Source organism: Chiloscyllium plagiosum, chromosome 12 (genome assembly GCF_004010195.1).
Source record: "Chiloscyllium plagiosum isolate BGI_BamShark_2017 chromosome 12, ASM401019v2, whole genome shotgun sequence".
In the NCBI taxonomy this organism is placed as follows: Eukaryota; Metazoa; Chordata; class Chondrichthyes; order Orectolobiformes; family Hemiscylliidae; genus Chiloscyllium; species Chiloscyllium plagiosum.
The window spans coordinates 16,450,437-16,465,672 of record NC_057721.1 but is presented as its reverse complement, the minus strand read 5'-3'; the positions used below and the strand labels follow the sequence as shown (position 1 = coordinate 16,465,672).

Sequence of the window (15,236 nt, the reverse complement as noted above, 5' to 3'; positions counted from 1 at the left end):
GTTTGATATCATGTAAAGAGGGCAGACTGAAAGCTGAATGCAATGGGAGTAACTTTCAGTATTCTCCAATTAATTTAAGAAGAAAGCCAATTGGAAATAAAGGTTAAAGTTAGAAAGGAGACAACCTAAACAATAAATGACCCTTCGGTATTTGACAGGAGTCTATAGTTATGTCAATTATTCATTTAGTTCCTAGAAGCTGAACACACATTTGTAGATACTTTTAATTAATCTGTTCTGGCTGCTTGTCCAGCACAGGTGGGACTTCAACCCAGAAGTGGCCCACAGACAGGGACACTACCACTGTGCCTTATGAGCCTGATGTGATTTGAACATGCACTTTTCAAATGTGGAGTCAAACACTCTGCTGTTGTACCATAAGCCCTTGCAATAAAACAGTTTCATAAACAGGGAGGAGTTGTTATTGTTGGAACCAGCAAGTCTGGGAGTAAGCCAGTTAACCTAATTAGAAATCGAAATTATTCCTGCAGGACGCAGAATCAAAGAGCAGTTTTGGTGGTGTAAGTTAATTACTTTACGTTTCAGTTTGAAGAATCTCTAAGTTGTCTTGATGTCATGAAGATGGGTTGGGTGTTAGGAAGGCTCTTTTGTTTCAGGTTATCTGTATGCTTGCTCACAGATAGTTCAGCATGGGAATTGATGAAGACCATGCAGCTGTCATCTTATTAGCTTGCAGTTCACTCAGGGAGAAAGAGAAAGAGATGCTAGCCAGGCCTGCACCTTAAGTAGAGAAAATGCTAACTTTATCACTCACCATATGGAGTGTGGATGGAAGCCCGGACACAGTTTGAAGGCAGAATTCATGAAAGAAAAGAGACTGAGAGATTTGCCTAGCTTGGAACTAGAGGAAGAAATCTGCAGTAACCCTCACTGAGAAAACACCCAATTTAGCTTAGAATCAGGGAGAGAGAAATCTAGGAGCTAAAGAGTAGTTTGGACCAAGAGAGTAAACAGCGTAGAAACCCAGGGTACTTCCAATTGTCTGTTGAAATCTCAAAACAGGAATTGAAAGTAAAACTCCCATTTAAGGTGAAAGGTCCAAGATCTTTCAATGTACTTACTGATTTGTTAGTACCTAGAAATGCTACTGACATAGCTAGTTTTTTTGTCAACCTGAAAGGGATAAGGAGTAAACGATAGATGAGGATAGAACCCAAGGAGAGAGAAGGACAGTTGAACAGACAAAGGAGTGGATAACAGTCAGTCTAGAAGGGTTAGTAACTATTAATGGAGACTGTTAGTGGCTGTTGCAAGAAAGTGAAGAGTTGGCTCCAAGGAAGAAACTAACTTTCATGAATCTGATAGTTAGGCAAATATTTATCTGACTGAGAGTCATAGTGAAAAATGGGAGTTTTAGTTGAGAATGTTAGGCTAAAGTATACGTGATAGTTAGCTAAGCAAGTATTTACTTCATAATGTTTGCTTTGTTTGATTTGTTTCTGTAAAATTAATTTGATTTAAAACATGAAATCATGTTACTTAATTTTTTTTTGGTTAATAACAGGGTGTGTGAATTTCTCTAAAACTTTAACAGTCTCTATTGAGATTGGAACAACACCCTCAGCCTCCAAATACCACCCACCCCACTCTCCCAAATCATTTAAATCCACACCTAGCTCCCCCCATACCCCCACCAACCATGTTCTGGCCCATGCTCCTCCCCACAATAATGGAAGTTGTCTGAATGCATCTGTTGTCCAGCCTCTTTCCTGGGATCAATAGCCACACTTTCCTTACACTCCCTACCTCCTACCCCCCCCATTCACAATCAAACACCCTCCAATTATTTCTGGCCTTCCACCCTGAATCCTGACGATTGCCAAGATGTCCTGCTCTGTTACGCCAATCAAGCTCGCTCCGACTGACCCTTTTTCCTCAGTCAATTCATCTTCCCTTGATCAACTTCTTTTCTCACCCATACATCAGCTCCCTACCCACCCAGCAGCTAATTTGGCTGGTTGCCAGGCTGGGGAACCAATCAACAACATTGCAGAAACAAGGTGGAGTGAAACTTCCACTGGATATGTTGGGGGGTGGAGGTGAGGAGGAATCCTGAATGATGGGTTCCCCACAACATTCTGACGAGTCTGTTCTCTGTAGGTGGGTAACAACACACCCCATTCAACCTATAATCTTAGCTAAATCAACCCACCAGTAGCTGCAGAACATTTAATGTTAATGTTTAACATATTTTAAGTTGAGGATTGTACTCTGCTACTCTCCTCATGTCTGCATGATTTTTCTCTGGGTTCTCCAGTTTTCTCCCACAGTCCAAAGATGTGCAGGTTAGGTGGATTGGGCATGGGAAATGCAGGGTTATATGTTCTGGGTGGATGCTCTTTAGAGTGTTGGTATGGAACTGATGGGCTGAATGGCCAACTTCCACACTCTTTGGATTCTATGGTTCCTCTTAGGCATTTTAGATGAATAAATTTAGCATGGAGCCGTTTCTTTGAGTAAGATCTGGTGGAAACTCAAACAAATGTAAACACATCCTTAGTGGCCTTAGCTCTGAGCTTTGATCCCTTTGCTCTTCTCATGCTAGTGCTAAATGTAGATGCATAAAACATACGATTAATTCTTTACTCCTAACTAAAGCACTTATCTTTCCTGATGACAATGATAATAGAGCACTTGCAAAGTTACCAATTCTTGCCAGTAGATTTCTTGGTGTGAAGTTATGGTGGCATTGTAAGACATAGTACATCAAAGACTGGCCAGTGAAGTTGAGATATAAATCAGCCAGGCTCCGAGTGATTAGTAAACCAGGTCGGAGTGACTCAAAGATTGATTACTGTTTCTTGGTTTCTACACAAAACGATGTTGGAGAGAAGGCAAGCCACAAACTCCTTACAGTTCAAAGACTGGCTAGACTTCTGAGTCTTCAAGAACGTCTAACCCTAATCATAACAGGATAAAGCTGATTAAGCAATCAGTATTCATTCAAACAATTGCATGCTTTTTTCTCCCCAGATTAGTTGTAGAAGCAGCTGGGAGGATTGAAATTCCAAATGATGCTGCTGCCCAAATCCATTCGTTTCCTGGTTTTCCAGAAATGCAGAGTATGATCCCAAACTTAAAACATATTAAACATTAAGAAGTTTACAACGCCCCTTCAGGATAAAATTCACACAATGAAATCATACCTCAACTGCCCATTCACACTCTGCTGAAATGCCTAAGAGGAACCATAGAATCCCAAGAGTGTGGAAGTTGGCCATTCAGCCCATCACGTCCATATCAACACTCCGAAAAGCATCCACCCAGACCCTGTAATCCTGCATTCCCCATTACCAATTCACCTAACCTGCTCATCTTTGGACTGTGGGAAAAAACAGAGAAAACCCATGCAGCCATGAAGAGAACATATAATATCTACACAGTCACTTCAGGGTGGAATTGAACCCAGGTCCCTGGCACCATGAGGCAGCAGTGCTAATCATTGAGTCATTGTTTCTACCACATCCAGCTTCCCATCCGAATTCTAAGCTGTAAAGTTATTTCAGCTGCAAACTAATTCAAAGTTAAGATTCTCTTAAATGCATTGCAATGCAAATCTCTATCTTTGCCATCCAATATTTAATTAAACACAATCTGCAGCTTATTTGCTCATAAGGCTGTTCTCAGAAAACATGCAAGTATATCCATCATTTTTCTGCTTCCCTTATCCAGATATTGATGAATGTGCATCTAGCAAACCTCTGTGCCCTCCTTTGCGGAGATGTGTGAATACATTTGGCAGTTACTTCTGCAAGTGCCAAACTGGCTATGAGCTCAAATACATTGACGGCAAATACAGATGTATAGGTAAGCTTAATACAACAGCTTCTGATCAGTCAGCTGACAACTAAACATCAAAAAATATAAAACAAGTTCTGACAACTGCAGGTCGCTCCTACTCCTCTCGAAAAGCCATTGAATCTTCCAGTTATTCCATGAATACCTCTTATTAATGCACAAAACTATTTTGGATGCATAAACCTAGACAGCACATGTGGGCAGTTCTTGCAGACTCCAAAGATGTTCTGAAACCTGTCCTGATGTCCACCCTTACACAGGTTATTCTTCTGCTTGTAACCCTGAGGCTTTGTAACCAACTCCTATTGTCACTCTGGCTGAGATTTAACTCAGGACAGACTGGGAATACATGCCGAGACATTCTAACCTTTATGGCTCAGCCACTCAATGGGTGGAAATTTTACAGTCACCTGCTGTGCAGGGAGGCCAGCTTGTAAAATGCAGTATGCCTACTCATTCCATTTTAACCAGAGGGTGCAACAATGGCCACTGAAAACCTCTTCCTGCCCCCACTGCTATTTTGCCTATGACAGTGTGAGGTACACACTACATGGATTATCTGGCAGTTTTTAACTGGCTGAACTGGGCAGGTAAGGGTAAGGGTTTGGATGCTGAGAGTGACTTCCTTGAAGGTTTCCTGTGCCAATCAGAGTCACCCTCCATAAGGCGATACACTCCATTTAACCCTCGCCCCGCCTTCTAACCACGCAAACCCACCCAGTCCCCAACCCATGTATAGTGACGTCAGGCCATGCAGGTTACTCAGAATGACCTTGTTGGCCTCCATTAGCTCCCTTTCTACAGAGACTGCTGGTATTCCCACAAGTGACCACCCTAAACATAGTGCCATTGTTCAGCAGCTGTCTGAAGGTGAAACATCCTTCCCATTCGGGAAGACAATTAAGGTCCCTCCAAGTGTGAAGTGGGCTATGGGGTCGTGATTATAGTCAGGGATGCATTTCCCAGCCAACTTTTCGGGTGAGGGGCCAACAACAGCATCCGAAAAATCTGACTTAATGTTTCTCCCAAAGAGACTGGACTACTTTTCTAAAACATAATATTTATGTTGTTTGACAGACATCGATGAATGTGCTACCAATACACACTCATGTAGTGACCATGCAGACTGCCGCAACACACAGGGATCGTTTAAATGTAAATGTAAGCAGGGATTCAGAGGCAGTGGCTTTCAATGCTCTGGTAAGACTTATCAATTATTGTGTTGAATGTTGATTTCCCAAATGCATGCTACTTGTTGAGGAGCCTTAGGTGATGTGAATGCAGATCAGGTACATTTACTTCAGACCATAAGAATTAGGAGCAGGAGTAGGCCATCTGGCCCTTCGAGCCTGCTCCGCTATTCAATAAGATCATGGCTGATCTTTTCGTGGCCTCAGCTCCACTTATCCACCTTCTCACCTTAACCCTTAATTCCTTTATTGTTCAAAAACAATCTATCTTAGCCTTAATTTACTGTTTACTGAAGCAGCGTTAACTAATCCACTGAGCAGGGAATTCCATAGATTTACAGCCCTCTGGGTGAAGAAGTACCTTCTCAATTCAGTCATAAATCTGCTCCCTCTAATCTTGAGGCGATGCCTTCTTGTCCTAGTTTCACATACCAGTGGAAACATCCTCTCTACTTCTACTTCCCAGATGACTGCTCCCATCCCCCCGGCTCCTACTTCAGTCTCACCGCCTGCTCCATTGATGCAGAGCACCGCACACCAGGATGTTGCAGCAAACTTTGTCCGGATTACACCAGTTTGCCCTTGCAAAGGTGCTAACAGTCACTATCCGTAGGACCATAAGATATAGAAGCAGGGGTAGACCATTCAGCCCATCAAGTCTACTCCACCTTTCAATCAGATCACAACTGATCAGATAATCCTACATTCCACTTTCTCTTTTTCTGACCCTGTCTTTCTCAGCCTTGAATATTCTTCATGATCCAGCCTTGACAGCCCTCTGCAGTAGAGAATTTTAAAATTTACTATCCTCTGTCTTTAATCGGTGACCCCTTACTCTAACAGTACATCTTTACATGTTTCAGTACAAATTAGATGCTTTACTTTACCGTTATCTCAGTGAAAACCAATGGCAACAATGCTGTAAATCCCATGATAACACCAGCCCCCCAACCCCGATGCACCCCAATCCTGATCCGTTATCCCCCACCCTCTCACAACTGCTCCACACTGTTTTTTCCAGAGGTAGACACCGGGTGCTTTGGATATCTTGAGAAATATAAACAAACAGCAATCGACCAATAACTATTCACGGTGTGCTGTATCCAAGCCTTTCTTCTTTCAAATGGTTTATTTCTGTCACCAAGTAAAATGTTAATCCGTCTCTCAGAGTTACAAAATATTAAGCAGATTCTCAACTCAACTTGTCTTAAAGTTGATACCACAAACCGTAAAACATTAATCCACTTGAGTGAAGAAGTGCAAATCAAGCATATTAAAAATTGCTAGAAAACTCTTTCATCGAGAACATCCTTTGAACCATCCTTTGCTTGGTTCTCAAATAATATAAGTTAAAAGGTGTACAGCTGTGTCAACGTCATTATGTTGAAAGCATCTTAAGCATGAAGAGGTTTATCTAGGCTTGTTTGTATGACTCAAAGTATATTGTACATTATAATTTTATGAAATCAATAGAAAATTAGCATAATTTTATTACGGAGAAAGTTGTTTAACCAATCCTGGTTCTAATCTGAGAAACAGATCATAGTTAAATCTTTTAGAATCCTATGCATACATACAATTAAATCCATAGGTTCCAATCCTGGAGAATGAATGTGTGAATGAAGAAAAGGTCTTTCTCACAAACTGTTGTTAACTCGTTTGGTGATAATGGTTTATTTAGTTTTCTCTGTCCAGAGTCCATTAGGATGGTATGAAGGGCTGTGGTATAGGTGAGATCACACTGCCACCATGCCTTCTGTGGGATGTTCTATATCTGACCTCGGACTCAGTTATCTATGTAATGCTCATGTGTAACCCTCCCTGCCAGTCTTAGAGGCTGTGATCTAATGGATACATTCCTAGCTTATTCCTCAAGAAAGAGAGATTTTGGAGATTATGAGAATCGTCATTGGTTGTATCATTGACAACATTCTTGCACCTCCAAGAGCTGCTTAGAATGTTGTGGCATCTGCTCGTGAAAGACAAAATCTTATGGTCAAACTCACCGCAAGAGTATGCGGAACCCATTTATGGGACAACTTGAATTTTCCCTCCTTTTAAAAAATAGACAAGACCATATTCAACATAAGCTGAAAAATGTGTTGCTGGAAAAGCGCAGCAGGTCAGGCAGCATCCAAGGAGCAGGAGAATCGACATTTCGGGCATAAGCCCTTCTTCAGGAATCTCCTGCTCCTTGGATGCTGCCTGACCTGCTGCGCTTTTCCAGCAACACATTTTTCAGCTCTGATCTCCAGCATCTGCAGTCCTCACTTGCTCCTTATTCAACATAAGCTAAGTTGACCTCATAGTTGTATCTGAATCTGTGAAAACACAAATTATAACCTGCATTTAACAGAGATAAAGTGTAATTGAGATGTAAAGTGAGAAAGGACATATGGTTAACAACGAGTAGCTGAATCATCAGGCGAAGATAGGTCTTAAATGATGAAGAAGAAGTGGAGAGATCAAGGGCTTCAGGGATAGAATTCCAGAGAAATGGACATGTCTTTGAAGCATATTGACTACTCGTGGTAGTGAGAAAGAAGGGAAGAAAGAGATGAGAGTGCGACTCAGAGTTCACTGGGTGGTTTTGTGCAACGGGCAGAGGTTATAGAAACAAGGAAGGTTGAGCTTAAGAAAGGAATTATTAGAATACAATGTCTGTACAGCCTCACTTCACACAACCATCCAGAATCACAGGATCGCCAGCGTCCAAGCCTCTGCTGAACTCCAGGTTCCCAAGCCTTTCTCGTTACCAATAGCTTTCAGAGCGTTGGGCCATTTAATCCTCCAGGTCTCTCCAATGCTGCAGGTCTATTTCAATGTTGCCTGGCGTGTAATGGAGCAAGCTTGTGATGATAGCTACACAATACTGGGCATAAATAGTACAGCGTGGGCATAGTTAGAACTGACTAGACCACTACACTATGTTAAAACATTATACTTTAGAATGGGAGTCTTAAAACCTCATGAAGATGAACACATGGAGAGAGCCTGGTGCGGCTATGTTATAAATAAGTGTTTAGTTTGAAAATAGAATAAATAACATTACTTTGAAGTCTAAGCCTCAAGACAAATACTTGACTTTGCATTCTCCTTGATCAGTCTGTGTTGAACCCAAACTCGGAGGGTGGAATCTTCTAGGGGTCTAAGCACATGGGCAAGGGCAAGCTTTGTGAATGAATCAGATGAGAGGTATAGCGATGCCTATCTCAATGTCTCACTGCACCTTTTATGCTTTCCACAAAAGTGTAGCGAGTTTTACACTAGGGCAGTGCAAGATGCAAATTACGGGGGATTATTGCTTGTTAAACACCTCAACTGCCCAACGCACCTAATACTTATTCAGTTTCTATCTTCCCAAATTCACCCAACAAACTTGGTGTACCCTGGAGCGGGTACCTGATCGATTCAGCTCACAGCTTCCTCGGAACCACCTCTATGTTGTGTTCAAGCAAAGTACATCTCAGGGCACAACCCACGGACACCACCTGCATCCACCCCCATCCACAGACACTGGCATCCAGCATGGTTGCAGGCTGCTTACAGAGTCACATTGCATGGCACATTGGCAGCTATCCCTGAAAGGCTGCAGCAAAGGGATACTTTGCATACACTGAGAAGTACCCATATCCAGGGATGGACCGGGCGGTTCGCTGACTCTCTTAGCGCTCACAGTATCTATGCCTCGCCATGCCTTTGGGTGAAAGTGAGGACTGCAGATGCTGGACATCAGACTCAAGATTAGAGTGGTGCTGGAAAAGTACTGCAGGTCAGGCAGCATCTGAGGAGCAGGAAAATTGATGTTGCAGGCAAAAGCCCTTCATCAGAAAGCCCTTCCTTTGCCCGAACTGTCAACTTTCCTGCTCCTCGGATACTGCCTGTCTTGCTGTGCTTTTCCAGCACCAGTCCTGTAATTGTTAGTGCACTGGCTGTCTAAGCATTTCCAGTCCTGATGTATTGAGTTGCTTTTTAGCACAGACACCCAGGCTTCTTGTCATGCTTGGTGGTGGGGATATGTCCAGGGTGACACATATATCTTGCTCTAAAGCACATCAAGATGTTAAGTTAACACCTACAGCACGTGCCTGCCTGACAACACATCACACTTTCACTAAAGCAAATGGCCATGACAGAAACTGGTGGGGATGAATACTCAGTGCAATCAAGTGGTGGGAGGGTGGTTGTCTTCTGTCAGTCCCGGTCTCCTGGTATCATCAGTCCTAGGCACAGTCCACCACAGTCTCTGCATCAAGGTCTGTCATCTGATTGGCATGCTCACCATCAGGGCATCTGCTCCTTGTACAGTCTGGAGATGTCCAGCAGTCAATCCTGCAGGGTCAGCACAAGTAGTCAGGAGAATTGTGCATCATCAGTCCTCCTCAAGTCAGTCCAAAGTCTGGGAGAATACAGGTGGAGAGTCTGTCTGACAAACATTCAGGAGGATCCAAGGAAGGGCAGTGGAAGAATCACTACCAAAGGCAGGGGGTGGTCAGAATGGGGCTGGAGGGAATCAGTGGCATTTTTTGAGGTGAGGACAATGAGGACGACAGGGAGAAATCCAAAGTGAATAGGGAGTATGCAGAACAGCATTGGAAGGCATGGTAGATGAGGAGAGGATGTTTAATGGCAGTGACCAGCACCATGGCTTTCACAAGGGAGCATGAAGGAGCAGGGTGGGCACTGTTAAGTTACAATGTCAGGGTTCGGGGGGCAGGTATGGAAGTTGGGATGAAGTTTAATGTGGTGGATCTCGATGCGGACAAATGGAAATGGGCTGTCAAGCTGGTGATAAGTTAGAGGGCGTACTATTTTGAACACTTGCAAAGCCACTTTGGAAGCTTTAGTGCCAAATCATAAGTTCTTTAGGGACATTAGCTTCAATGTTCTGATAGTCAGTGGTTGGTTCTGAAGTGTCAGCTTGAGGATGGCTTACCATATAATCTTCAATCAACTGAAAAAGGGCCAAAGTGTGCTCTCATGCTAGCAGTTGATTACTATACCTGTCCTCTCCCATTTGTTTTTACTGAAATACAACAAATACATGTAAAAGTTACTGTTTTTTTTCTGAGATACAATGAACAGCAATCTGTAAGAAGCTGTTAAACAAATCTTTCTTTCCTAGTTAAACCTTTCCTCGAAGGAACCTTTGAGAGAGAACAAGGCAGTGCTGATGATGAAATCCTCAATGGTAAGAACCCAGTGATTTTTTCCACTATTATTTTGCAATCAATCAAACATCCTCTACATATAGAGTCATAGACTCAAAGAGTAATACAGCATGAAAACAGATCCTCCGGTCCAACTAGTCCATGTCAACCAAGTTCCCAAACTAAACTAGGCCCACTTGTCTGGTCTTGGCCCATATCCCTCCAAACCTTTCCTATTAATGAACTTATCCAAATGTCTTTAATGTCGTAACTATACCACTTTCTCTGGCAGTTCATTCCACGCATGAACCACTCTGTTTGACAAAGTTGTCCCTCATGTCCTTTTTAAATCTTTCTCCTCTCACCTTAAAAATATGCCCCCTAGTTTTGAAATCCCCCATCCTAAGGAAAAGACCCTTGTCACTCACCTTATCGATGCCCCTCATGATTTCATAAACCTCAATAAAGGTCACCCCTCAACCTTCTATGCTCCAGTGGAAAACATCCCAGTTTATCCAGCCTATTTTTATATCTCAAGTTTTCCATTCCCATAACATATACTTTTGCCATATACAGTATAGTCAACCTTCTCATACCTGTGACAGAAATACCGAGGTTGATTTAAAACTGTGGGCAATTTTATAGGAAAGATCACTCTTCAACTGAAAAACAATACAGTTCCTTCCAAGAAGACACAATTCTGTGTTGTGGATAACTGTTCTAACAGCTTTTGGTAACTACCATAGTCTGCGAACAAGCAAAATTCTCAAACAGAGTTCAGCATCCAGATGAAACTTGTAGTCAATTTAATCAACGGTCTCTGCAGATTAATGAAAAACTATGATTATTGAATTTTGAAATCAGAACTCATAAAAGCCAGAATTGTTACTGGAATTATTGGTGAGTCTTCATCAGATTTATTCCAGTCCAAAGAAGATTTGACTTTGAAAGACTTTTCAACTGAAACTGGCAATCAAGAATAGTCAGAGACAAATCCTGAGAGGAGAAGGACGGTGTTACCACAGAGGACCAATAAATTCTATCCACTTTATAAAATGCACAAATACTTCACAGACACGGGACAAACCAATATACAAAGTAGACCAAACAGAAGTTACTAAGAAGTCAGTGAAACAAAGAAGCTTTACATGCACAAACTATGCCCAATGATGACAAAAAGAGTATGCTACATTTGTGAAACTAAAGGTGACTTGTAGAAGATGAGCTAAACTGAAAATGTGTTGCTGGAAAAGCGCAGCAGGTCAGGCAGCATCCAAGGAACAGGAGAATCGACGTTTCGGGCATAAGCCCTTCTTCAGGAAACTGCCTGACCTGCTGTGCTTTTCCAGCACCACTCCGATCTAAATTGACTCACTTATACCTGCCTGAAAGGCACAAGTGAGGAGTACAATGGAATATGCTTCCCTTACCTGGATAGGTCCACTTCCAACTGTCAAGATGCCCAGCATGCTCCAGGACAAAACAGCCCATGTGATTGACACTGCATCCACCATATTAGAAAGTCATTCCTTTCCTCAGGTGCAATTGCATATACCATCTATAATATGCACTGCAAGATTTCAAAGATTCTGCAGCAACATATTGCAAACCTACAATCTCTACCACCTAGAAAGACAAGGGGAGCAAATGAATGGGAACACTAGAAAGTTCCCTTCCAGGTCATATACCATCCTGACATAGAATTATCATTGTCACTAGGTAAAAATCCTGGAATATCCATCCTAAAAGCACTAGGGTGTATCTACTCCCAAAGACTACAATGGTCCAAAAAGCCAGCCTGCTGCCACTACTTTCTCAAAGGCAATTAGGGATGAACAATAAATGCTGGCCCTGGAAATGCATTAATAAAAAAACAATTGATCAGACAGCAAAGCAATCCGCTGAACAAATTGATAGAGCAGGTACTATTTTGTTGTTGGACGATAAGTCAACAAGTTCAAGCACAAGGTTGTAATCCTTTGTCTTTCAAAAAAAAGAGAGATCAGTGTCAGTGACAGATAATAGTAAGTAAAAACCAATCCTTAGTTACAGATATGAAAATCACTAGTTCACCAGGAAGACATTTACAGAGGGTGAAGTAAGATGTCCAAATAGGTTCAAACGTAGGAAGCTTACATACATCAACACAGATGTATCAGCAAACTCAGAAGAAAGGTTTGCTTGTGAAGCTGATTGGGTCAGTTTGTCTTGATGGAGATGCAACCAAATAGTCAACCATTTTTTGCAGCTGGATAAACATCCAACCCCCCCACACTGAAGATTTATATGCAAAGGTGGTGGGGGTGGGGGGGAGCTAACCTTCTTGAAGCTGGACATGAGCCACGTGTATTTGTAATTGTGGTTAGGTGAGGATTTGCAGATGTACGCTACAATACCCATAAGAGTTTGTACCAATTTATGAGACTGCTAATTGGGGTATCGTCAGCCTACCCCAGGTCATCATTTATCCAGATAACGTGTTAACAACAGGGGAGACTGATAAGGAACACTTACAGATATTGGATGTAGTCCTTAGATGTTTCCTGAGCAGATGTACCCCTTACAAGGGAACAATTTGTGTTCTAGGCATCCCAAGTGACCTATTTGGGCTACAGAGTGGACAAAACAGGGTTACACCCATTGGAAGATAAAGTGAAGGCGAATAAATGTGCCTGACTCCCACGTCTGTACCAGGGCTTAGGCCCTCCTTTGGGCTGGTGGATTATTATGGGAAGTTCAGACATAACCTGACCTCAATCCTGGCAACTTTGTATCAACTCTTAAAAAAGGGTCAGCCTTGGAAAAGGCTGTGTAGCCAAGCCATAGCTTTCAGTGAAGTGAAAAAGCAGCTATCATCCTCTGAGGTGTTGGACACATTGTGAACCCAGTGAGATCTGGTATTGATATGTGGCATTGGGGTAGTATTAGCTCATAGGTAGCCCAGTGGAGAGGAATGCCCAATAGTGCATGCATCCAGGATCTTGGCTCAAGCAGAGCTTAATTATGCCCAGATACAGAAGGAAGGTTTGCCGGTCATATTTGGAGTCAGAAAATTCCACCAATACCTTTACTGACATAAATTTGTAATAATAACAGATCACAACTCCTACTTGGAATGTTTAAAGAGGACAAGGGAGTTCCAAGCATGGCATAGTATTATGGGGAGCAAGAGTGATTGTCCCGAGCAAAGATCGCTACTGGATATTGGCTGAACTCCAAAATTAAAATGTTGGCGAGAGGTTATGTTGTGGCCAAGTTTGGATGCAGGCATAGCCGCACTAGTGGGGCAGGGTGCTAACAAGGACAGAAATGACTGCCAACAACTTCCCTATTCGTGGGAATGGCCAGGTAAACCCTGGATTCAGTTACGCATCATCTATGCAGGTCCTTTCATGGGCTCAATGTTCTTAGACATTGTCGATGCCCACTCAACATGGCTGAATGTGCCAAGAGTTCATTCATCAAACACGGAGACAATGATAGAAGAAGAGCACACATCTTTTGCAATACACAGATCTCATAAATGTTGGTCACAGATAATAGGTCATCATTCACCAACAGGGAATTTGAGCATTTCCTAAAATTAGATGGCATCTGACATCTAAGAACAGCTCCATATCAATGGCCTGAAAGAAAGAGCAGTCCAAACTTTGGAGGGAGGTTTAAAGAAACAACCTACAGCTTCACTAGATAGCAAACTGCCCCAATTCATTTTTGATTGTAGGATCACCCCTCGTACAACTACAGGGACAGTTCCACCAGAGTTGCTAATGGAGATAAGAAACTGTCCAGGTTAAATCTGATCCACTAAGCAAAAGATACAGTTTACTTTAGAGGCTGAAGTTTTGCGTAGGAACCACAGAAATGGCCCTGCATAGGTAAGAGGCTTGATTGACAGAACGTCAGTTCCAGTGACATATAAAGTGATTGTAATGAAGTCAGCTAAAAAATATGAGTGCTCTGACTGGGGCTGTTAAATCTTGTTTATCTGGAGCTGACAGATAAAAACAGTAGTGTCAGACATCCTGTTCACTCTGAGAGCTGGCTCAGAGGGAGCTGGATCGGTGTCAGGGACACCACATGCAAATAAAGGTTGACTGGCTGATGGGATACTGGCCTCTGTGAGGTACTTCAGTTACCATTACTAAATCTCCTACAAGCAACATGCTGGAGGTTACATTTGGCCAGATAATGAACTGGATGTGCCACATAAATAGTATGGCTACAAGGGCAGGTCAGAGGCGAGGAATACTCTGGTGATTAAGCCACCTCCTGACTTCCCAAAGTCTCTCCACCATTAACAATGTGCAAGTCAGGAGTGTTATAGAATGTTCTCCACTTGCCGGGTGAGTGCAGCTCCAAACACACTCAAGAAGCTTGACACTATCCAGAACAAATCAAAGCTTGATTGTTTATGGATGTTGTGCCATACAGTCTGTCCACTACCGGTACTCAGTAGCAGCAGTGTGTATCATCTACAAGGTGCATTGCAGATATTCAATATTCTTCCAAAACCACAGTTACTTCCATCTAGAAAGACAAGGGCAGCAGATGCATGGGAACACCACCCCTCTGCAAGTTCCCCACAAAGTCACTCACTGTCCTGACTTGGAAATATATTGCTGCTCCTTCAGTGGTACTCAGTCAAAATTCTGGATCTCCCTCCTTCAGGGCCTTGTGAGTCTACCTAAACCTAATGGACTGGAGCGATTCAAGAAGGCAACTCACCATCAGCTTTTAAAGGGCAACTAAAGACAGTGAATAAATATTGACCCAGCCAGTGATGCCCACATCCCACAAATGAACTTACAAAAGTTCCCACACTGGACCATTCTCCAAGCATGCCAAGCAAATTGGCAAAGAGAAAGGAGTCCTCATTTGCCGATCAGATTCATAGAGATGTACAGCATGGAAACAGACCCTTCGGTCCAACATGTCCATGCCGACCAGATATCCCAACCCAATCTAGTCCCACCTGCCAGCACCCGGCCCATATCCCTCCAAACCCTTCCTATTCATATACCCATCCAAATGCCTCTTAAATATTGCAATTGTACCAGCCTCCACCACATCCTCT

At 42.7% G+C, this 15,236-nt stretch overlaps 1 protein-coding gene across 1 annotated transcript in view; it reads left to right on the top strand.

The window, feature by feature from the left end:
* egfl6 (EGF-like-domain, multiple 6) overlaps positions 1–15,236 on the top strand; it is an 84,389-nt gene that overhangs the window by 39,384 nt on the left and 29,769 nt on the right. The window contains exons 6-8 of the mRNA XM_043700595.1: positions 3,694–3,828; positions 4,897–5,019; positions 10,135–10,200. Coding sequence (XP_043556530.1) covers positions 3,694–3,828; positions 4,897–5,019; positions 10,135–10,200 — 324 coding nt within the window. The remainder of the gene's footprint in view (positions 1–3,693; positions 3,829–4,896; positions 5,020–10,134; positions 10,201–15,236) is intronic.